Source organism: Salvelinus sp. IW2-2015, unplaced genomic scaffold, assembly GCF_002910315.2.
Source record: "Salvelinus sp. IW2-2015 unplaced genomic scaffold, ASM291031v2 Un_scaffold2333, whole genome shotgun sequence".
In the NCBI taxonomy this organism is placed as follows: domain Eukaryota; kingdom Metazoa; phylum Chordata; class Actinopteri; order Salmoniformes; family Salmonidae; genus Salvelinus; species Salvelinus sp. IW2-2015.
Window position 1 is genome coordinate 253,551 of NW_019943658.1, and position 25,265 is coordinate 278,815.

Consider the following 25,265-nt stretch of genomic DNA (forward strand, 5'->3'; position numbering starts at 1 on the left):
CTCCATGCTTCACGGTTGGGATGGTGTTCTTGGGGTTGTACCTCATCCTTCTATTCCTCCAAACACGGCGAGTGGAGTTTAGAGCAAAAAGCTCTATTTTTGTCTATCAGACCACATGACCTTCTCCCATTCCTCCTCTGGATCTCCAAGATGGTCATTGGGCAAACTTCAGACGGGCCTGGACATTGCGCTCGCTTGAGCAGGGGGACCTTGCGTTCGCTGCCAGGATATTAAATCCCATGACGGCGTAGTGTGTTACTAATGCGTTTTCTTTGAGACTGTGGCGTCAACCCGCTCTCTTCAGTCATTGACCAGGTCCTGCCGTTGTAGTTCTGGGCTGATCCCCTCCACATTCCTCATGATCATGATGCCCCAGAGGTAGATTCTGTGCAGGGAGCCCCAGACCGAGGGTGATTTGGACCGTCATTCTGAACTTCCTTCCATTTTCTAATATTTGTGCCAAACATTGTTGCCTTCTGCACCAAGCTGCTTGGCTATTGTCCTGTACCATCCCAGCCTTGTTACAGGCTCTACAAATATCCCGGATGTCCTGTACACAGCTCTCTGGTCTTGGCCATTGTGGAGAGTTGGAGGCTGTTTGATTAGTGTGTGGACAGGTGTCTTTTATACAGGTAAAGAGTTCAAAACAGGTGCAGTTAATACAGGTAATGATGGCATGAAACAGGAGGGCTTCTAAAGAAAAACTAAAACAGGGCTGTGAGAGCCGGAATTTCTTACTGGTTGGTAGGTGATCAAATAACTTATGTCATGCAATAATATGCAAATTAAGTTACTAAAAAGCATACAATGTGATTTTCTGGATTTGTTTAGATCCGTCTCTCAACAGTTGAAGGGTACTATGATAAAAATGACAGACCGTCTACATGCTTTTTTAAGTAGGAAAACTGGCAGAAATCGGCAGTGTATCAAATACTTGTTCTCCCCACTGTATGTTGCTAAGAACAAAGTCCGCCTTACAACAGGTCATTCTTATTCTTCACCAAACAGACTGTAGTTAATACCGTGTATCACTACAATGATAATTCATTGATTTACAATGAATAAGTATTGCAAGGAAAAAACCAATTTAGCGTCATACTACGAGTCTTGCAATTTCTACGGCAATACAAGAAGAGGTGAATGCAATCTATTTGTACATGCCTTTAAGATTCTGGAAAAAGAGTTGTTGGAATCTAATGTTTGTAGAAGATCAGGGATCCCTGTTCAACAAAGTGACCTCTACTTCCAGATTATTTTCCTCTAACCCAACGCCTTCCTTTGGCAGATCTCAAAAAGTATTTTCCTTGACTCATCAAGTCCTTCTCCGTGCTTCCATCTGAGGTTTTGAGAAGCAAAGAATGAGAAACACTGAGACCATTCCTGAACTTTGTTCGGTAGTAATTAGTGATGCTTTAATGTCCAAATTGAACAATATGCATAAACTGAGCTGAAATTACCTGTACATAACAGTGCATGTCAAAAGTTTGGACACACCTACGCATTACAGGTTCTTTAGTTTTTACTATTTCTACATTGTTAGAATAAGAGCGAAGACATCAAACCATGAAATAACACAATGGAATCATGTAGTAACCAAAACAAGTGTAAACAAAATATACTTTTATTATTTGAGATTCTTTGTCAAAGTAGCCAACCCTTTGCCTGATTGACAGCTTTGCCACACTACTAGCATTCTCGCAAACCAGCTTCATGAGTAGTCACCTGGAATGTATTTCAATTAACAGTGTGCCCTGTTAAAAGATTAATTTGTGAATTCTTTCCTTCTTAATGTGTTTGACCAATCAGTTGTGTTGGTGACAAGGTAGGGATGGTATACAGAAGATATCCCTATTTTCACATATCGTCAGAGCAAGGCCCGCCGCCACATCCGCGCCCGCGAGAAGGTTTTTTACGGCCCCTGGATGATCTTGATTTATTATTAGAACCGGCCCGCAGACCGCAGCAAGCCGGCAGCCGCAGATCTTTGTACACGCACCAATACTACATTTCCCACATGGCAACGGTGACGCACCGAGCAGTAGGCTGCCTTCATTTCAATATGGTATTGGCCACAGCAGTCGTCAGCATCAACAGTAAAAATTAACTGTCAGATACCATCAAAAAATGCCAAACGGAAGGTGGACACTGGAGAACCGGGGGTTTCAAACAAAGGTGGGAGCGGAGTATATGTTTCACGGAGGGCTGGAAAAACCTGTGTGTCTTTCTGTGTAGAAGTTGTGGCCCGGTACTGAAAGGAGTATAATCTGAGAACGACATTATGAAACGAAACAGCGGACAAAAAAAGAAGTATGACATGAGAACAAAGGCTACAAAAGGCAGAGGAATTAAAACGAGGCCTCAAATCTCACAGCTCTGTTCAAAAAAAGCCAAATCACAAGGCCAGCTGCTGTCAAGGCCAGTTTTATTGCAGAAGAGATCGCTAAAGCAGCCCGGCCATTTACGGAGGGGGATTTCATCAAAAACTGCATGATTAAAGTCTTGTTGACGAAGTTTGCCCAGAAAAAAAGCAACTCTTTTAATGTGAGTCTGAGCAGAAACACCTGCCGAGAGGAGAGGACCAGTTGTCCAATCAATCTAAAAAGAGCAGCTTGGTGAAAGGGACAAAGATTTCATGGCATATTCCTTGGCTGTGGATGAGAGGCACCGACATTTCTGACATTGCCCAGTTTGTCAATTTTCAATCCGCGGGAGTGGACTCACCTAAGCGTGACAGAGGAGTTTTTGGCTTTACGTCCTATGCATGGCACAACTACGGGGCCCATATTTGTAGAAAGGTGTTCAAGATGTGTAAATGAGATGGAGCTGCCTTGGGAAAAACTCGTGGGTTTGACAACCGACGGAGCACCTGCCGATGTGTGGAACACAGGAGCGGGACTGCTGGCGAAGATACGGAAAAGATGCAAGAGGAAAACGCGACAGCGTGAGCTGACAGCTTTTCATTGTATCAACACCAGAAGCGTTGTGCGGTAAAGGCTCTTGAAAATGGAGTCATGGAATAGCATATCAGCGCACAGTTAACTTTATCAGAGCCAAGTTGAATCACCGCCAGTTTCAAGCATTTCTGACGGAGTTAGAAACGGAAGCATGGTGATTTGCCTGATCACACAGAGGTGCGATGGCTAAGCCAGGGAAGGTGCTTCAAGATGTTTCGAGCTTCGTTGAAGGAGATTTGTCTGTCTGGACAGCCAAAGGGAAATACACAACAAACAAAACCCGAGACGAAATGTTTCTCTGTGAAATGGCTTTTCTGTTGACATTACGAGTCATCTGAATGCAATGAACTTGCAGCTGCAGGCGGATCATTTGTCATCTCTGATATGTACAGTACAGTGAAGCATTTAAACCAAACTGAACTCTGGTGGGAGACGCAGATGCGGAAAGAAAAAATTGAGCCACTTTCCCAGCTGCCAGACATGAAAGAGAAGCTCTCTACCAGTGCGTTTCCGAGCGCACAGTTGGCTCATTAAAATTAGGTATGCTTGCCGCTGACTTTCGACGCCGATTTGCTGACTTGAAGCACAAAAAAACAGGTTGGAACTGCTCGGTAACCCATTTGCTGTTGACTTGAAAAAGCTCAGCCACCAAACCTCCAAATGGAGTTGATTGACCTCCAATGCGAATGATTTGCACTTGAGGGCAAAATACGTCAGTGGTGCTGCGGAGTTCGCCCGTTCCTCCCCGACACAATGCCCCAGCGCGCATTCCAGCTGCTCCAAACGTTGTCTATGTTGGCAGCACATACCATGTGTGAACAACTGTTTTCTTTGATGAACCTGAAACAAAACATCACACAGAAGGTCGACTTACGCTGAACACCTCCACTCAATTCTGACGGATTTCTCAGCTCAGGAGGCCTTTTACCGCCGAACAATTTTATAACTTGTGGAAAAGATGGGACACCACCAAGTATCACCTCAACCTCAAAACAAGTGAACATTACTGGCAATCACATCATTTAGAGTTTATTACTCAGTTCAAGTTTAAAAGTTAAAGTTTAATATTTGTTTTCACTGCATGTTACTTCTCCTTAAAACAAAGTGTTGTTTCTTGATTAATAGATTTTTGCACTTTAATTTTATTGTATTTCAATCCAATTATTATTTTAAAAATATTTCAGTTGAGTGGATGATAGGAAAATTGCATATTATTTTTTCTTTGAAGTAAATTGAGCCCACTTTTTGCTAAAATAGAAAAAATAGGCTACTGATGCGTGCCTTGATACCGGTTTCTTTCATTTAAAGTGTCATGTTATGAGCGGATTTTTTATATAAAGGAAATTTCTTTGTGTCTGTGAAAATTAAGCTTACTGACAGAGCCATAAGAAAATATTGCTTTATTTATCTGATCATATTGGAATATATTTGTAGGTTTTCAGTAGGTTCAATTAGGTTCCAGCTAGACTATATGCGTCAGGTTAAAAAATTTTCAATGAACTTCGAACCAGTCGGCCCCGGCTTGAAGCTAAATTTGTTATTTGCCCTCCGTCCATTGGACTTTGACACCCCTGCCCTATTGGGTAAAAGACAAACTCCATATTATGGCAAGAACAGCTCAAATAAGCAAAGAAGAAAACAACAGTCCATCATTACTTTAAGACATTAAGCTCAGTCAATGCGGGAAAATTAAGAAGTTTGAAAGTTGTTCAAGTGCAGTCGCAAAACCATGAAGCGCTATGATGAAACTGGTCTCTCATGTGGACCGCCATGGAATGGAAGACCCAAGTTCATTAGAGTTACCAGCCTCAGCAATTGCAGCCAGAAAATAAATCTTCACGAATTAAAGTAACAGACACATCTCAACATGCAACTGTTTCAAAAGGAGACTGCGTGAATCAGCCCTTATGGTCAAATTGCTGCAAAGAAATCACTACTAAAGGACACAATAACAAGAAGAGACTTGCTTGGGCCAAGAAACACAAGCAATGGACATTAGACCAGAGGAAAAATCTGCCCTTTGGTCCATTGAGTCCAAATTTGAGATATGTTTCCAACTCGCCATAATCTTTGTGAGACGCGGTGTGGGTGAACGGATGATCTCCCGCATCTGTCGTTCCCACCATGAAGCATGGAGGAGTTGTGATGGTGTTTGCTGGTGACACTGGCAGAGTGATTTATTTAGAATTCAAGGCACACAACCAGCATGGCTACCAGAGCATTCTGCAGCGCTACGCCAACCCATCTGTTTTCTGTTAATGGACTATTCATTAGTTTTTCAACACCAAAAACACACCTCCAGGCTGTATAAGGGCTTTTTGACCAAGGAGAGTGGAGTGCTGATCAGATGACCTGGCTCCACAATCCACCTGACCTCAACCCAATGAGTTGACCAAAGTGAAAAGCAGCCAACAAGTGCTCAGCATATGAGGAACTCTTTCAAGACTGTTGAAAAAACATCTAATGAAGCTGGTTGAGAGAAATGCCAGGGTGTGCAAAGCTGTCATCAAGGCCAAGGTGGCTACTTTGAAGAATCTAAAATATATTTATTTGTTTAACACTTTTTTGGTTACTACATGATTCCATGTGTGTTATTCATAGTTTTGATGTCTTCACTGTTATTCTACAATGTAGAAAATAGTAAAAAAAAAAGAAACCCTTGAGTGTGTAGGTGTCCAAACTTTTTACTGGTACTATATTTAAATAAAAGGCATCTTTCAGGAATTCCACTGGTTTCCAAGTCATTTAAAGGATCGTTCAGTTTGAAGTTTAGTAACATTGCTAAATTACCAGCTAGCAAACCATAAAACCCTTTGCATTTACTGTCACTTTCAGCAAGTAAAAAATATAACACCTTTAACTATCCCTTAAGAGAAACTCAAGTCAAAAATAAGAGGAAGGAGTAATCTTGAGTGATTTATTCAACAGAAATCATTTGGTCCCTCAACATCAATGAAACGGTTACAACAACATCTTGTATGTGTATGGTTGAGGTGAGGTGAGGGGTGAACAGGGAGAAGGAACATAGAATACTTCAGTGAAACAAATACAGAACAGAAAAATGATCACAAAGGATAACCTTGATGATGAAAAACTGGAGGGGTGAGTTCCATGGGAGTACAACAGAGAGACTGTAAGAGAAGTGCAAACAAACATTGACAGACATGGTAGTACCAAAATAGCACCCTATTCCCTATATAGTGCACTACTTTTGACCAGAGTTCATATTAAGTAGTGCACTATATAGGGAATATGCTGCCGTTTCAGACGCAGACCATGATACTCACTTCGAGATACAATTAAATCGCACTATAGTGGAGTCCGATACAAATTAACCAACGACAAAACAATTCTTTTTTCACCTCAGAAATGAACAAACCCACAATAAACCTCCTTCTACAAGAACCAAAGCTATGCAAAGGTGCATACGGAGTACTTACCAGTACACGCTGCTTTTTACTGATGTAAGCAAACTTATGAGAATTGTACCTCTTATTTAACTCTGCCCCTGAGATAGTGGACACTGTAGCACCTGGGAGGTAGTTCTGACGTAAAACGCAGTTGTATCTTCGAGGCCAAACTAAAGTATCATTTAATTTTAGTGCACAATTTTAAGGCAACTTTTGTGCCGATTGTCCCTTTGTTAAAGAGAAATAAGATTCTGCCCATTGTTCAAACTGGGTCTAACACTTTCGGAAGATTCTGAGCCTTTAAGCCATTATCCCTCAATATACCGTATTGGAAATCGCTCAAGATTCTGGGAAATCCACCTCCTTTACCGAGTGAGTCATGTAATTAGAAACAGGAAGGAGATCTTGGGCTTCAAAACACAAAAGTCTAGTAACTAACGAGGAGAATCAAATTAGATGCCAATTTGAAACACAGTCAACAGGAAAAACACTAACTGGACAGGAATCTGAGCAGCCATATTGGCTCTTGGCAAGGAGATCACCATCATGGGCTCTGGCCCAATTCTCTGGTCTTCAACTGAATCTCCAACACATACAGTAACACTGACAGAAGGAAGACATTTTGGATCAAAGGAGATGGACACCAGGGGCCCTGGTCCAATTCTCCGGTCTTTTCTGCAGCTTCAACACAGTAGCAGCACAAGAGAGAAACTGCATTTTTCAACATCCGTTCATAGGGATGCTGTTTTCCCTTACATCAAGTCATGCCTTCTACTTTCCAAACCATGCTTGTAGGTAGGAACTCAATGTCATAACTTGGGGTTGGTTAGTACAATCAGCACTCTCATCAACACGTAGGATAGGCAACAACAAAAACATTTATCTATAGACAATCAAAGTAAAAATTAAATGTAAAGACAAATGAGGTATGGTATGTCTCCAGTCCATTCAGTAGCCATCCCTTACTAAGCGCCATGGCAGATACAAGCCATTGTAAGAGCCAGGCGTTGTYCAGAGCCGCACGAGGGCCTTTGTCCCTTTGATCCTATCGGGGGCCTCCAGGGGCCCCTCTTGCTGTTTCATGTGTAGCTGGAGCACACAAGTGCCCATCTTTTCTCTCCACTTTKACTAAAAACACCAAGTCGATCTCATTGTTTTAAAAATCAAACATCCCAGCTCCTCTACTCAACCAGTAGAGACAACACTGAAAATGTAGACAAAAAGCAACAAGGTTGAACAAAAACAACCTTGGGCGTTTCCACAGTAACCAGGAGTGAGGGGGAGGGGTGATGTAAACGGTAACCAGGAGTGGGGGGGGGGGTGATGTAAACAATACCTCTAATATATGGTTTCTGCGGAAACAAGACAACTTCAACTAATTTCTTTTAAAAAAATGCAGTTCACCAACAGTCTGATTTCTGATCTAATAGGTTTACACCATGCATAAAATGTTGTTTTTGTATGCACAACATGCATATTACACACCACCTATAAGTTATTCAAGTGTAAACCGCACTCAATCTCTAAAAAATACAAAAACAGAAATAGTTTCTACTTAGCTTCCGGCAGGAAACAGTGTCAMCATATCTTTGTTCACGCTGCCTCCAAGCTTTTAAACACTTGGTCCGAGTATTCAGGGTCTCGGCTTCTGCCTTGCCTAAATAACGKCCCACTGGCCCTCGACCTCACCAAGAGCTCGTTCAAAACTCTTCACTGAGGAGTCAGAATTCCTTCTCTTTCACACTGTCGTACACATTGGAGACAGCGCTGATCGCGACACCCCATTGAGAACACACAGATACAAGCTTAGATCGATTTGGGACCTGAGACCAGACTGCCGTCAAAGTTACTTCGAAGCCATTTTGGCAGTTTGATCACTCCTGCCATTGACTCGATACTTAACTGAAGAAACTGAAAACACCAGCCATATAGGCTACTACTTTATGAAAGAACATAGTCAAGGTGGAATGATGTCTGAGGCTCTAACACCGGAGTTGAACTGAACACAATGCTAAACATTGCCCAAGAGAAAGAGTTAAAAGAATGAGATGGGCATGGTTACTCAATAACGATAATTGTCAATACTACCTCCAAAGCTGCCTCAACGGCAAAGCTCAAATATATATTTTTTTCCTTCTAGCTGTATGAAGAAGTGCATTTGTCCGATGACAAAATGCAATGGGGACAACACAGCGGAGAGGGCAATAACACTTTACGGTTCCTTTCTTGAAACAAAGCAAGGCAGTATCAAAATAATGACGTTTCTCTCCATATTTATATAGCTTTCCCTCAGAGCTTCCTTGACAATAATTAACATGATATAAAATCCCTGTATAAGTTCCCATTTTTAAACAAGTTACTATATTAAATCTCTGAGGGGTTTTGAGTTCAGGTAAGGGTACTCAGTGGTAAAATAGGCATCTTTAGCGATTTGCAGTGTAAACTCTGGCTACAGTGCCAATACCTCAGCATTTGTTGTTGCTGTATTGTCCAATGTGGGAAGTTCTCTTTCCACTTTCAGAGAATCATGTTTCCAAACAGCTTATCCATAGTATATAATTAATATCTACCACAAAACCTTTCTGGACATGCATTAATCTGACAAAAGTACACGGCTTTGAAAATGAATGCTGTTGAGAAATAACTGCAACAAGAAAACTCATGGCTTTGTGAAGAAACACCTACATCAACATGATGATTGAGTTTGAAAAGATAAGGGGGAAAGGCAATAAAGAAATAAGTCACAGTTTGTTGCGGGGGCATGACTAAAAACAAAATCATTATTTTTGGGCTTTTTACAATTTAGGCCGATCAACTCTTCATTTTCGAGTTGTGTGTGATGAAGTTGTGTGTGTGTGTGTGTGTGTGAGTATGTGCGAGTGTGTGCTTGTTCCAGCATGTGATTTCAGTGAGAGTCTTAGGGGGCAGCTGTAAAAGAGAAGTTAGCTGCCAGCTTCACTTTATTGCGAGGAGCCTCTTTGCTGGGCTGTTTTCAACGGACGCCATTTTGCGGGTAGTCGTGGAAACCAAAACAACAACATTCTGGTTTTGTCAGTTAGTGGTTCTATAGGCTCAGATGTGTCACAGACAGCAGGAGCTGCTGCTTCTACCGCTCCTCAGGTTTATCACACTCTGAAAAACACACAATGGCAACACATATCCAGGTCAGTCCAAGGGGAGATGTCGGCGTGGGTATAGCGAGCATGAGTAAGCTTGAAGCTAATGCCTAGGAGGGTAACAGTCTCATGGCACACAGAAACCTGGATTTGAACCACATTGATCACGTGATCAGCTCACCTGCTGGTGATGGCGTCTGCTCGAAACGGATGAGGTCAGCCTGTTGGAGAACGGGTCAGGTGCAGCTGGAGAGGGCAGGCAGGAGGGTACTGGGCCACACAGCAGGTCTACTGGAGAAGTCAGACACAGCAGCTCTGTCTCCACCCCACCAACACCTGAGGAGAAAAAGAGACTTAATTTCGGCTTCAATGGTATAAAAAACTATTAAAAAGCCTAAAAACACCTACAAGGCAAAAAGAAGAACATCAAAAACATTGGTAATAGTGCCTATGACTCCAGTGTGTGGTTAGTTACCTGGGCTGTGAGTTCCAGACTCTGTGTTGCTACAGGGGCTGTCTCTCTGGCTGGCCCCGTCCTCAGGCTCCTCTGAGTCTGCAGGGCTGGCTCCAGTGGCTCGTGCTGCTGAGGAGAACCAACCAACCCACAGACAATTATCACACTCTTTCAATTACAGAGTAAACACTGTACCTTCTGTTCCCATCATACACTACCATTTCTGGWACCCATCATACAAGCAAAACACCACAAATTCTGYTCCCATTACATGTAATGTTCAACTTGTCTCATGTTGAAGGATCGTACAACTTGATGCCCATGAGATGAACTGATAACAATCCCTTCCCGTATGTTAATACTAAATGCAGGTAAGGCTAAAGCCATTTGTTTCCACAGTTCCTGCTGCCAGACGGCCAGGCTGATTTGTCTTTACCTTTCATATCGTTCTTCAAAACGATAATCCTCTTGTGGCCATGTCCTTTGATCCACACTACCTGCACACAGGCAGAAACAACATCCCATTTAATTACCACAAACCCCATCCATCCGTCACCACAGAGTCTGCTGTGGGGCTAAAGCCGTACACAGTGCAGGGACAGAGAAGGCAACTAACCACATTGACTACATCTGCTGCCTCGACAGTGATATCCCAGTGCAGGTCCATATGCTGAAGAACTCTTTAGATACAAGCGTTATCAATTCCCATCTTACCATAACACATCTGTGTATTTCCAACATGTTGTTTAACTAGACGTTTCTTGTCTATCAGCTTTGAATTTGAGAAAAGCTCTTAAAAAGAAATGTTGGCCTAATTCTCTACCTGTGGTATGGCGTTGAGCAGGTCGTCTACGCTGCCGTAGCCGTAGGAGCGAGGTTGGAGGCCGCGTCCGGTGAACTTGGCGTAGGCCCCGGGGAACTCCGTYAGGAAGATCTGGTGGTAGTGGTAGGTGTGGAGCAGGGCACGCACCCTACGGGCAAACTGGTACAGACGGGTTAGTCTAACTCTCTCCTCGCCACGCTCACCTTCCTCCTCACCCTCACCGTAGAACAGCTAGGAGGGGGGAGAGAGAGAAGGGAAGTTATGAGAAACACCAGGGGAGGGCAAACTTTGTGGCTCGAGGGCCACATTTGGATTTAGAAATTAAACCAAGGGCCACACATTTTTTGGGGGGGTGGGCCAGAACGGGCAGTTATTTGAAAATGTATAGGTCCATTGTCATTTCAACATATTTTGTCTAGTTTGAGGTTTAAGAGTTGTTGTTTTTTAACCCGCGGGTCGTAGTTTGCCRACCYCTGGTCTAGACTAGACCCACACACAAAGACCTAGTGGTCATCATTCCAAATATTCTAACATATAAACCACAGTATTTCATTCAAAAGGATTGTGCAATACGTCTCAGACAATTACAAAACCCGACTAACACAATGCTACCCAACTTTAAGACCCCGTGAAAAAGCCATTAAAAAATGCTTTCCACAGGAWTCCATGATCCTKCATTCTTCAAATCAGACAAATGGGCAGTAGAGCAAAAAGGTTCCCATCTATAGAACTGGAATTAAACATTAGTATAGTATGATATCTCTACGGTCCAGTCCACCGACCTCCACCAGGTAAGGCAGGCTCTTCAGCAGCTCGCTGAGCGAGAGGAAGCCGTATTCACAGGGGTTGAGCTGTACCCCATGTACAGAATGATACAGCAGACTCAAGCCCTCCACGCTGACGGAGCCATCTCCCTCGTGCTGCCCCAGGCCCATCAGCAGGGACAGCAGCTGGCACGTTAACGAGCGCAGAGACTTCCTGTTGATCAGCTGGACCTCACGGCCGTTAGCGCCGTCCACCACCTGAGGACAAGATCAAATCAGATGTATTTATAAAAAATCCTTTATACTGCAGCAGGTATCAAAGTGCCTTCACAGTTGGAGGTGAGAGATAAACCTTGGTATTCAGAAAACATGGCTGAATCTGGAATTGATAGCTCATTTCCAATATAAAGATGACATTTCAACGCACCAATAAGGGGCCTGCATGCTCAAACCTCTTCAAAGCCACTTCAGTGACATCAATTCATATCAAGAAATACTTGTGACTCATCCTTAGGGGCCAAAATAATGTTTGCTTGTTTACACGAGGTCTTGTATAGCTCAGGATGCTCTTGTTCAGTGTTGGAGGAGTCTACAACCATCAAAACATGCAGTATCACAACCATTTAAATCAGTCTAAGTCTATTAAGTACAACAGCCTACTACAGATGTATTTGACGGAACTGACTAGAAACTCCCAACCATACCTTGACGACGTGGCAGAGGTTGACGAGCAGGGCGGGCAGGGAGGAGACGTCGTAGTCCTGGAGCCTCAGGCCGTAGCCGAAGGTCTTGCTGTACTCAGACAGTAGCTGGGCAGCAGGCAGGCTGGAGTCTCTCTGGGAACGGAGCATCTTGACCAGCTGGGCAGCCAGGGCCTTCACACGCTCTACCTCTGTTAGAGTCAGCACCTTCTCCTCTCCACACTCCAACACCTGGGGAGGGAGAGAGAGGTTCCAGAACAAAATGGCCACACTACTCTAGGAATAATGTTATTTGTACTGATAATAAATTATCCATTGGGACAGAAATGAGATGCACACCAATATTTATTACACACTATTTTTATGGCAGGTGAGAAAAAAAATAGCTACTGGGTATGACAGTTATTACTGTCAGACGTTGCAATTAATTTCCAAGTCATTCCAAATTAAGGTAGTGCTCTGGATAAATTGAGGATAATCTGACATTATCAATGGCTTCTCCTGCAGCACTCTGAAGTCTACAAATAAAAAAAACACACATTCCTCCTGGGACAGAGAATGACTCTGGCCTCCACCCACCACGAGTACGTCGGGGATKGCCTCGAAGAGCTCCATGAGCTTGGTGAAGCCGTAGTAGGCGAGTTTGCACTGGCGTCCGAAGTGGTGGTGGTAGGTAGGGATGAACTTGGAGAAGGCCATRCGACAGTGGGGCTGGTGACGCAGCAGGTCCACCACCTCCTTACCAAACTGCTTGGTCCGCTCCATCTCATCTGATGTACGATCTGARGGGGACGAGACAAAGGAGGGCAAGAGTTAACTCAGTTTTTTTTTTTTATAATATATCTTTTTTAGAAGCCAGTTAGACATTTTCTCTGCTGGATGGCATCTCCCTGTTGTAATAAACCACATATTTATAAATGTACAGGTAGAGGGAGGTAGAGGGTAGAGGGAAAAACAACCTGATCCCCAACCACATCAACCACATACCAAGTATAACAGGTATTTTCTGACTTTATTGAACAGAGAGAGGATGACGGTGTGGAAAGATAGAGGTTGTGTCAAAAGGCAGTAGGCCGGGTTTAAACCTACTGTATGCCGACACCATAGACGTGTACCGAAGGCTGCGGCATTACTGCTACACCAGCCAGGTCACAGTCAGGAGATTGTCAGGCATATGTGTGTGTGTGAAAAGCATTAATTTATTCCATGCCCTCCCATGGCAAGGATATTCTTATCCATCTCCAAGGGAATTTCTGGGTTGAATAAGAGTGAAAAAAACCAGAAGAAAATACAAAACAAAAAAGTGACTAATATTTCACAATTTTCCCCCAGGCATCAAATGTACAACTACAGACACAAACAAGACAACAACCCAACCGTCTGGTCCCAAGTTCAACATATTTTCTAAACAAATGTTACCAATATTTCACATGTTCCTTCCAAAAGCTGGGTATGTTCCCCCAAGGGATCAAATGTACTAGAAAGACAGAACTACCCTCTGGTAGTTTATCCATGACCCTGATATCAGACCCATTAAGGTTGCAAAATTATATTGTTACTTTCCCCAAATTCCCAGAAATCCCAGGTGGAAGTACACCGGAACAATAACCACGAAAAATACAGAGTCCTTCAACCTGAGAATTTTGGAGAAGTTACCGGAATGTTGCAACCCTAAGACCCATACAGTGTGACCTCATCTCACCTCTCTTAGGTACAGAGATGACAGTGTCCAAGTCCTCGTGTGTGATGGTGATGGTGGTGTCAGGGATCTCAGCTAGCAGGTCCATCAGATCACACATCCCATAGTCCAGCACCCGCCAGTCTCTGGAGAAGCACCTGTAGCRATCGAAACACRTTGTATGAACATACACACAGACAGGGTGCCATTTGACACAGAAAATACACTTCCAAATGAATTCATATAAACACCATCACAAGTAAATACACCTCCAAATAAGCCAATAGAAACAGAATCCAAACTAAGTCATAAAACAAATACTTTACTGTTAATTAACAATAGCTGATAGGAATGTTGCTTAGCTCTTGGGATAGACAACATGATTGGCTGAGAGCAGTGGGAATGGGCTATACAATGGCCCCTATAGAATTGACCAGTGGTATGGTCTGGATGAATTTAGACTCTTTGGCTAAACGGTATGATTTGCTGAGAGAGTGGCGGAGTGGTTCCTGTGGTAGTACTGACCAATGGTAGGCCTGCATGAAGTCCGTGACGGCCACCTGTTTGCTGGCCTGGAACTTGAGCAGTTTGAGGAGGTCCTGGGTGAATCTCTTCACCTGGGCACGTGGGTCAGGGTCAGCAGACGCTTGGTCCCCATGCCAAGGATCTGGAGTTGAGAGAGGAAAAACAGATTCATTATGCTTTGTTTACTTCAGAGGTCGCCACCACTGAGAGTGTATACTAGCACTTCCTGCTGCAATAATCTATTAGATGTTGTACTAATTGTTTCTGTCAGGGATCTAACCTCAAGGCTGTTGAAGTGTGTAATGAGAAACAAAGTGGGCAAGGCTTTGTCAGAAGGATAGCAGATGGTCTCCCAGTCTCTTCATTGTGTGTTTGAGCTAGGAAGTCACTAAACTAGCAAGATTAAAAGTGATCCATCATGTGTCAATTAATTGAGCTTGAGTAACTGCCATCTTTGATTATCTGTGTAATGGAGCAATTTATTAAACTGTGTGTGTGTGTATCATACCTGCAGTACGTGAGGCACAGCCTCCAGTAGCTCCAGCAGCTTAGAGTATCCGTAGTCAGAGACCCTACACTGCTTGGCATAGTGGTGGTGGTAGGCAGGTATGAACTTGCCGATGGGCATCAGGTTGCAGGGCTGACCCTTCATCAGGTCAATGAGCTCTCTACTGAACTGGATCAACTGGGGGTTCCCCACCGGGGACTTGCACCGCTGCGTCCACTGGTCTATGACACACACAGCAAGAGGTTTTAATGACTTCTACTATGATAGTAATAAGGTTGCGGCTCTGTCTTGGAGTGCTGGTATCTGCGTCAGCAGCACAGTATCCACCTACTAAAAATGTCAGGAAAGCAGTTTTAGCTCAACATATGTCTGACACAATTCTTATTGCCTCCCGAGTATCTTCAAGTGTCTTTGAGAATGGTCTTATGCGATAGGGTTCTCCATTTTTGATGAATATAGGGTTTCAATTCTGTACGTTTGTATTGCTTTATGAACCCCAGGGGATTCCTCTGCGAGTCTAAATAAAAGGTTTTCAATGTAATTCTCCCCGAGGGTTAGGGCTGAGAGTCAGGTCAGTACCTGTGTTGGATGCGGGCGGCTTGTTGTGGATCCACTTGATGACCTTAAGCCGTTCTGAGCAGTGATGATGTTAATGCCTGGTATACAGGTGATGAGGTGCTCCAAGGGGACACTCCCCTCCTCCTCCCCCTCCTCAGACACCGCCAGGGGGCCCAACTCTGATGCATAGCACTCGGAGAAACTGAGTCACAGGAAAGCAAAATGAATATCCATGAAACACAAATCTAGTAACATTTACAGTGTTACACGAAATTCCAAATGGCCATTGTACTCCATTTGTATGAAATGGGTTCTAGAAATATTGATTTGATTAATTAAAAATGGTCTTTCCCATAAACGTTCACTTTGATTTCAAGGCAGATCCCTCGACACCATTTATTGAATTCACTTATTAAGCATCCACTGTCTGTTAATCTATCCAGGCAGAGACAGCGTTGGTTACCTGAGCAGGGGCAGGGTTCCCTCATGGGACTGTAGCAGACAGTGGACCTGGGAGGCCAGGGTCTTCAGAGACACCACCACAAAAGGAATCTTATACGAGTCTGGGTCAAAGTCTGCCTCACTACAGGGGGGACATAGAGATCGAGCTCTTATGAAATACTTTTTCAAAAAGAGTCCTGTAAGATGACAAATGTGAGTGAGTGTGTGTGTGTGCATATGGGTCTTTCAGTCTATCCCCACCTGAAGTTCTGCTGTGTGTAGTGGTAACTGCAGACAGGCTCGTGGTACTCCAACTGTTCAAACACCACAGGACTACCATTAGCCGAGGACCCCTCCTGGGACTGAGACGACCCCAGAGGGCTCTGCCTGGCCTGGCTACTGGGGAGGAGACACACCAGCCTGCCTCCACCCTGCTCCCTCACCGCCACCACCTCTTGTAGTCTGTATAGGTCGCTCACCACCAGCTTACGACCAAATCTGGGGAGAGGTGGAAAGGAATTAATAAACTACATTGACATAGCCTTTACTTAGCCTCCGTTTACACAGGCAGCCCAATTCTGATGTTTTTCTCCCCACTGATTGGTCTTTTAACCAATCAAATCTTCTCACATCAGATCTTATTGGCCAAAAGTCCAATTAGTGAAAAAAAAGATCAGGGCCCATTTTCCCAAAAGCATCTTAAGGATAAGTTCATTAGAACCATAGGATCCCATAGTTCTAATGTTGAACTTAGCATTAACATGCTTTTGGGAAAAAGTGTAGTGTAAACGCAGCCACAGTACTTAACATTGCATAGGACTAACTCCTACAGAGGTGGAGGGAGGTTGAGTGATGAGGAGGAGAGAAGCAACACGACTCACTTTTTCTCGTAGATTTCAGTGAACTTGAAAAGGGGAAGACAGCTGGCTGGCGCATCTGGAGAATCTGGAAGATTTCAGAGCTGTAGAAAGAGGAAACCGTTTATACCATCCGAATCCATCTCAAACCAGGAACAATCATGTTTTGGCGACATTTAAAAAAGGATAGTGACGAGTTCGCCCGACGAAGACATGAAACTGACAAATGATGTGAGAGAGTACTACTCAATGTTAGTGTACTGTACATACCGGAGCATGGCTAGAGACTTGTTTGCCGCCCGGTGATGAGGGAGACGTGGATGCGTTTGCTTCCTATCTTGTAGCGGTGCAGGCTGCTCACAGCACTGATGGCCTGCTGTAGAGAGACCATCTGACGGTGGCCTTCAGCTGGTAGTCTGTGTGGGGACTCAGCTCCACGCCTTTAACCTGGAGGGAGACGCGCACGCTAGCTTCTCATGTCGTCTACGGTGTCCGCGAAGACCGCACAAGCAATTTGACCTCATTGTGACAGTGAAATCCCTTCGCCTTCCTAATGACATTGCAACAGGGCAGGGGTTCTTAAACATTTTCAGCTCAAGACCAAAATAAGGTCTTTTTTTTAATGTAATAAATGCAAAGAGCAGGGTTTCCCAAACTCGGTCCTCTGGAACCCAAGTTTTGGTTTTTGCCCCAACACTACACAGCTGATTCGAATAGTCAACTAATCATCAGATTTGATCATTTGAATCAGCTGTGTAGTGTTAGGGCAAAATTCCAAAACATGCACCTTTGGGCTCCCAAGGACAGAGTTTGGAAAACGCTGGCATAGAGTGCAGTCCACCACGTAAATACGACACAGCACTTTTGGCACAAGCACACACAGCCGCGTCAGAAAATGACCGAATAGGTTGAATCAATACAATGACACTAACTACTAAATCTGACCTCACCATCTTGCTATTTAGCCTCAAATGGGAGACCGATTAATTTAAAGCTCTATACATCTATAATGAATAGCATCAGAATAGTGTCTGTACAGGACTCACCCGTCCGTGTCTGGAGAAGGCGTCGTGCAGGCTCTGCTGCAGCTCCTTACGGACATCCTGTAGTCCAGGTTGGCCACCTGTAAATCTGCCCGCTCGAGAGAATGGCTCCGAGGCCTGGGGCCCACGGGCAGACAGGGCTGCTGCTGCCCCGGGGAGGAGGGCTATTAGGGGGGAGGAGCGGCTCGACATGCAGGGGGATCCACTCCTGGAGCAGAGAGAGAGAAAGAGAGGAGTTGAGTGGGTTGGCAGCACCATAGGAAGGTATAGATGAAAAGTCATGACAAAATAATCAAAGTGTCAGATATTTGTGTAGCTCAATGAGGTTACTTTAAGATGATTCGTGCAGGACATTTTAAAACTAATTTGGGGGATATTCCCTTGCATTGTTTTTTGGGGATAAAAAAGGCTCAAGTTAAAACCAAGGCATGGACTGAAGTTCTCTCTCGCTAAAGACTGCTTACAGGGTAAGGAAACAAACGGGTAATTCTTGTAGTGTCTGATGGTCTCACCGTGAGGACCAGGAGCCTTGGGAGGCCTGTGGCTGGGGAGGACCGAGGGCTAAAGGTCTTGTGCAGGGTCAGCTTGCTGAAGGCAGAGGGGGTGCTGACCTGGAACTCTCCAGAGCTCGGTCACATTGACGCTCAGAGTCAGATGCACTGCGGGGGCTGGAGAGGTCCCTCCTGATGGGGGAAGAGGAGAGAGGACATTAACTAGAAGTTTAAAAGATTATGGCATACTCAGCTCTCTGAAAACAACAATTGCATGCGAGTTTTAGGCACCACCTCAGCGCCTAAAACTCATTTAGAGTTTTATTTAGAAACAGCGGCTTATTAATTCCTACATCTGCCTATTTGTTCTACACATCCTTGGGTCGATGGACCCCTCTATAACAGGGATACTTTTTGCAGGCCATTTTACAATATTGAAGGTAAAAACACATAAAGCCTGTGGGAACCAACTGTGATGGAACCATCTAACAATTAGTACATTTGTTCTTCATTTAGTCTGAAAGGCCCCTGGCGTCCATAGCGTACCTCCTCCAGCTGAACATAGACTCTCCTATGAGGCCGGCCTTGATAGGGTGCTGCTGGACAGCCCTCTCCGTTTCTGTGGGGGGAGGAGTTGCGCTGGACTTCCTCCAGGGGGAAGCCCCAATCTTGGGCTTGGTCTCCAGTCCACCTAGCTCCTGCACCAGGGGGACAACCAACGTGTTACTAGATATGTAGTGGTGAATGTATTAGAATAGCCATCAGCTTGGCAGAATGGATGTGAAGTGGAAGAGGCTAATAGATAAATGATAGAGCTGAGAGGAAGAGGTCCTTAAGAATGCTGGTGATTTTTACCAAGCTGTTTATTAAAAACAGAGCTATACGTTTCTACCACTGTCGTATTATTCAACCTCTTGTATTGTCATAAATGTGACATTATCATCACCGTTCTCCAGTCTTCCCCTCAGCTCTATTGTCTGGTGGGAGACCCTCAGCTCTATTGTCGGGTGGAGACAAAGCAACGGAGCAGCAGAATAAAAAGAGCAGAGATCAAAGTAACAGATCAAAAGCGTAGAAGAAAGAGACCATAAAAAACAGACTGTTACGGCCGGCAGGACAGGAAGCGATTACAAACAGAAGCAGGATTCTGACGAGACGAGGCATGGGAGAGAGAGATATGCAATCATTAGATGAAACATTGATCGAGGCATTAATTGACGAGAGAGGAAAAAAAAAAAAGGATCAGCCAGACATTATATGAAGCATGGGACAAAGTGTTAAAATGCCACACATTGATTAAAACATTACATGAAATGTTGAACGAAGCACAGAAACAGACCATGCATTAAACTACACGAAGCATGGGATGAAGCATGGCTATAGTTTAAAAGCCACAGGTTAGCGCAGGCAGAGTGGAGGACATGGACAGGGTTAGGGGAGGACAGGCGGCACGCGAGATGGGGGGGGCGACAGGATGCTGCTGACCTGAGGAAGGGTTCTGGTTTGGGGGGGAACGGGGTAAGGTGTCCCCCCGCTCCCCCTCCTGGGGCTGTAGGGCCTCTCAGGCACCGGAACGGAGAGGGGGAGCGAGGATTCCCTCTCTCTCTGACACTCACGCCTCGCACGCCTTTTCCTCCTAGGGGAGTGCAGCTTCTCCAGGGGAACGAAGGAAAAAGTGGAGGAGGGAAGAGGTTGAACTGGAAGCGGAGGTGGAGTATCAGATGAGGAGGGTGGTGGGATCGGGTCGTTGCCCTCAGTGGACGGAGCTGAGAAGGAGAGGGTGATGCGCCGGCCGAATACGTCCTCGTTCTCCATGCGCTTGCAGGCTCGCTCCGCCGCTTCCTGRGAGCCGAAGCGGAGGACGGCGGTGCCGGTGGCCATGGAGACGCCCAGCACCTTGCCCCCGCAGTTGTCCGAGAGGCGGCGCAGGCGGTTGCCCACGCTCTTGCCGTCGCAGCCCGGCGGCAGGTTGTACACATAGAGCAGGTTGAAACCGGGCTGGTGGGGGGAGGAAAGGAGGGAAAGAGAGAAGAGGGGACCGCTCTGGGTTTACGTTTTTGAACATTCTTTGGAAATGTGTTTTGAAATMACAAGKYGTTTGCAGGGTCGGAGTCTTGTGATTGTGTTTATAAGCATTACACTACTGAAGATCACACTGTAGAACGAGAGGGAAGACACAGGACCCGTGTGGCTCAGTTGGTAGAGCATGGCACTTGCAAGGCCAGGGTTGTGGGTTCGATTCCCACAGAGTGACCAGTACGGACAAATATGAAAATGTAAGTCGCTCTGGATAAGAGCATCTGCTAAATGACTCAAAAGTAAAATGTAAAGAGGTCTAGAACCATTGGAAGAGTAAAGGGCAGACTTGAGATTGCCCAGAAGTAATGCCTAAAGGGCAGATATTGTCTCTGAGCAACCAGTCAGAGTACTGTACATTTATTAAAAAGTGAACTTCTGACATTCTGCAATATGGATTACATATATCAGTCAAGCATCTCTGAAGCCTACCTGTGATTTTACAGCCTGTCTGGGCGGCAGGTCGGCTACCATCTCTTCAAAGGCCACGTGGCGGTGGGCGTGCTGCAGRAGGGCGTCCGACGTCTGACCGCTCTTATGGACCAGGATCACCTGGAAACCATGGCGATGCCGGAGGTCGCTCAGCTCGCTGGCAAAGTTCACGTCGGCTGCGAAACGGATTCGGAACCGGGGTTAACTACATAGGTATGGAGTGGACGAACGAAATGAAAGAAAAACAGTTTTAACAATCYTAATGTAAAATGAGCACACGCACAGGAGACTAGCACCACAGTAGCAGGGGCAGTGTGTGTTTCTGCAAAGCGCCGCAGGCTCTGACGAAGCTTGTCGTCCGCAGCGTTCTTGGCGGTAGCATTAATGTGCGCTACCGTCACCTGGGAAAAAATGTAACCAGAAGACTATCAGACATTGCTCATTTAGGTAGAGTCAGAGACTGAAGAATACAGCGGAACACTTTTCAAGCATGGCACTGGTTACCTGCAGTTGTTGAGCTCCTGGATGACGGCCTTGTTCTCCTTGCTGATATCACAGACGCAAATGAACTCTGCTCTCTGTGGCCCTGGAAGAAGTGGCTGCGGAGGCGCTGGACCACAGCTGCAGCAGAGCGACCGCTGGAACGCAGCAGTTCTCTATGTCCCAGAAAACACCCACCGGAGGGATGTTCTCAGGACCTTCTGGAGAACCTGGGGGGGCAACGAGACGACACCAAATGTGTTCAGAAATTGAGCGAAACTGGGAGGTACTACTGTCCTGCATGTCTCTAGTGAGAATTGTTTTTGAGAAAAATGTTGGTACAGTGTGCACTTCTGAACACGACTCACATCATAGTGATACATACCATACTTTGTTGCAGATTTGCGCTGGAACCCAGCAGTAGCAGGCCGTCGGAGGAGGTCCCACAGCCGTTACACACGGGGATGGGCACTGAGGCCGACTGGGCCGGGGGCAGAGGAATGTTAGGCCACAACTTGTCTGCAGGCTGAACACGTGGAAAGAACAAGTTATCATTCTGTAGTCAGACAAAACAACTCATATCTTCAAATGTTGTAATATTGTACAATCAGGGACGGSCAAAGAGTCATTTCTAAACGATGGGCAAATTACACAAATTGTAACTTGTATGCATGTAACTGAGCGAAGTACTGCCCGTTCCTGTATACAAGTGACACCCAATACAATAGAGTGCCACCACCACAGTGAACAAAGAGAATTCCACCAACCTTCGTCAAACAATCCCTGCAGAAGTGCGCCCCCGTGCGACAAACTGTGCGTTCAAGATTGAAGTGCATAGCATTAGAAGAACAGATATGTCCCGAGGTGGGTATGTGGGGGTCACTGTGTGCTGCCAATGATCTCTGGACCCCCAGAGTGGCAGGGTTGTAATCACCACCACAGGGGTAATACCCAGCGGGAGTACCCGGGTTACAAGTCCTATGGTGGGGGGTAGAGAGGGGGGCGGAGGTGGTAATGAATTTAGACTCGTTGTAGGGTAAAGGGATGGAGGGGTACGAGTGGAGAGGTCTGAGAAGACCTCCTGTACAGCAGGAGCATGGTAGGTGGGAGTGAGACTGAAAGGACAGGGGCTGGGACGTGGTGTCTACAGAGGGGATGTGGAGCTTGTAGCTCCCAGAGGGGAGTAGCGTGGCTCTAGCATCCCCTCCACCACCACCAAGGCTGGGGAAGTGCGGATGTGAGTTGAGGGTGGTTGGCGTTATTTGACTGGCTCCTAGCCTGCTGAAAGAGGCTTCCTGAGAACTTGGAGGGAGGTAGAGTGGGACACCACTGCTGACACCGACACCACTACTAATACTAGCGCCACCTCCACCACTAACAACCCCATAACCACCCCGACCTAATGGGTCTGTGCTGCAGTGCTCACAGTGAGTGCACACGCTTACTTTGGGACTACCCCCCTGTTGTGGTAGTTGTTGGAGGGAGTCTTGCGGAAGAGGAGGCAGACAGGGAGGGGGCAGAGGGAGGGGAGTGAGGGGGAAGGGCTGGGAGGCAGCGGTATGATGCGGAGGAGGAGGCAGATCTTTCAGCGCCAATACTGGCTTTCTGTTGTCCATGTAATCGTTCTGGGAAAAGAAGTTAAACAAACAAAAAGGTTATTTCTCAGCATTATCATTTCATGCTTACTACTTATTTTTTTACTTTTTTATTTGYCATTTGATTCCTGATTGATATTGTACTGCATTGTTGAGGAGAGTTAGTAAGCATTTCACTGAACAGTGCTCACGTGACCAATAAACTTTGATTTGATGGGGGAATGTATTCTAGTTTACCCTGACCCATCTTTGTACAACTTACACCTCAGCTCTACTACACACGTGGCGTTGCTTTGCCTTCAGCGCTGTGTCAATGTGACGTTCTGCTATACAAATTGACACCGACCACTTATCGTGGACATTTAGCTGATATCGTTCATTCCCTGATAGGGACTTATCAAATAAGTGTGCTTATGTGGGCGATTGTTAATGGGACAATTGATAGCTACACCATTTAAAGTAGTAGTAGCTTTACCTTCTTTGGGATAGGGGGCGGTATTTTGACGTCAGGATGAAAAGCGTGCCCAAAGTAAACTGACTGCTACTCAGGCCCAGAAGCTAGGATATGCATATAGGTAGATTTGGATAGAAAACACTCTAAAGTTTCAAAACTGTTAAAATTATGTCTGTGAGTAAAACAGAACTGAAATGGCAGGCGAAACTCAGAGGACAAACCATCCCAGAAAATAAATAATTCATCCTACCACTGATGTCAGTGGCTGGCACTTTTATAATAGGGCAAAATCAGCCCGATGGCAGTTCCTAGGGTCCACTAGATGTCAACAGTCTTTAGAAAGAGTTTCAGGCTGTTTTTTTTTTTTTTTTTTTTAATGAGACAGAAATTGTAGTTGTTCTAGGTGCTCCGATTTTGGCTGAGTGTTTCCAAGCCATGAATGAGAGCGCGGTCTTTTGGTATTTCTCCGGTAAAGACAATACGATTCTCCATCTTAAATGTTATCGTTATTTGCGTATTAGGGTACCTAAGGTTTGATTAAAAAACATTGATTGACTTGTTTGGATAAGTTTATTGGCAACGTTTGGGATCATTTGTATGCATTTGAAGGAGGGAAACCGAGTGGACTATTGACTGAAGCGCGCCAGCTAAACTGAGTTTTATTTGATATAAAAAAGGACTTTATCGAACAAAAGGACCATTGGAGTGCCAACAGAAGATCTTCAAAGGTAAGGCATATATTATATCGCTATTTTCGACTTTTGTGTCGCAACTCCCTGGTTGAAAAGGATTTGTTATGCATGTGTGTGCTGGGCGCTGTCCTCAGATAATCGCATGGTTTGCTTCCGCCGTAAAGCCTTTTTGAAATCTGACACGGCGGCTAGATTAACAACAAGTTAAGCTTTATTTTGATGTATTGCACTTGTGATTTCATGAAAGTTTAATATTTATAGTAATTGAATTTGAATTTGGCGCTCTGCAATTTCACCGGAAGGTTTTCGAAATGCTGATCCGCAAGAATTAAGGCAAAAAAAATAAAAAATGGTACGCATAAATGTAATTAACCCTACATTCAATGTATCGTTAGTGACAATTCAGTCAATTTATTGACTGATGGGGGTTTTGTATTTCATACCCATCATAGAACGTAAACTATCATCGGTCTCCGGCTACAATATGTCAATACTTAATTGAAGCAGAATGTAATGTTCTCTGGGCTGAGATGTTACATACTTGTTTGTCTGTGTTGTAACTTGGGGTGTTTTGCTGCTCGGAGGTGGAGAAGCAGTCTGTGAGTTTCCAGAGCCGGGATGAGGCCTCTTTTCCGGGATGACTGAGCCATGGAAGGGCCTAGAACTGCATATGGATTCTCCTTTCCCAGTCCTTCCATCATACAACCTAGCAAAGCCTTTCACCCATCTCGCTTCCTTCTCATGCTTCCCTAAGATAGAGAAAATAGGAAGCCTTTGTTTTAAATGTTTCCAAGTTGGTCTTCATAAGTTTCCACTAGCTGCAATAGGGTAGCTAACGTTATCTAGCTAGCACCACCATAGAATATTTAAACCTACCCCACAGGGCTCTACAGAGCTACCATTTTGGGGCATATGCGCCTAAATATTTAGCTATGCTGCCTGGAATTATAACTTGGGAGCACAGTGCCCCTAAAAAACAGAATCCAGGTAATAATTGTTGAAATGATTTCTTCGCTGTCCCACAGCGCAGTAGTATGCAAACATGTGGTGGCACAGAAAGGAAAAGGTAGTTTCTTCAGGAGATGAGCTTCAAAACTAGCTAGGATTCATATATTTATTATTTTAGTCATTTAGCAGACACTTATCTAGAGCAGCTTATAGGAGCAATCAGCATTAAAATGCTCAGATTTTTCACCAAGTCGGCTCGGGGATT

The 25,265-nt window shown here is 44.9% G+C and overlaps 1 protein-coding gene across 1 annotated transcript; it reads right to left on the reverse strand.

Annotated features, from left to right (window-relative positions):
- Positions 1-5,861: 5,861 nt before the first annotated feature.
- On the reverse strand, positions 5,862-24,795 carry LOC112073666 (meiosis regulator and mRNA stability factor 1). Its single transcript, XM_070440248.1, is given in 41 exon segments — positions 5,862-9,496; positions 9,662-9,712; positions 9,715-9,816; positions 9,956-10,063; positions 10,371-10,431; positions 10,758-10,988; positions 11,540-11,779; positions 12,226-12,453; positions 12,802-13,004; positions 13,925-14,058; positions 14,426-14,525; positions 14,528-14,567; positions 14,934-15,154; positions 15,513-15,560; positions 15,563-15,693; positions 15,955-16,074; positions 16,194-16,430; positions 16,814-16,871; positions 16,874-16,893; positions 17,060-17,087; positions 17,090-17,185; positions 17,188-17,236; positions 17,836-17,888; positions 17,891-17,930; positions 17,932-18,040; positions 18,345-18,368; positions 18,370-18,460; positions 18,463-18,515; positions 18,870-19,021; positions 19,809-20,321; positions 20,832-21,007; positions 21,115-21,232; positions 21,329-21,405; positions 21,408-21,470; positions 21,473-21,541; positions 21,697-21,717; positions 21,720-21,837; positions 22,079-22,936; positions 24,594-24,706; positions 24,709-24,729; positions 24,732-24,795. Coding segments are annotated over 41 exon segments (5,223 nt in total). The 5' UTR covers positions 24,754-24,795; the 3' UTR covers positions 5,862-9,470.
- Between the last annotated feature and the right edge of the window lie 470 nt (positions 24,796-25,265).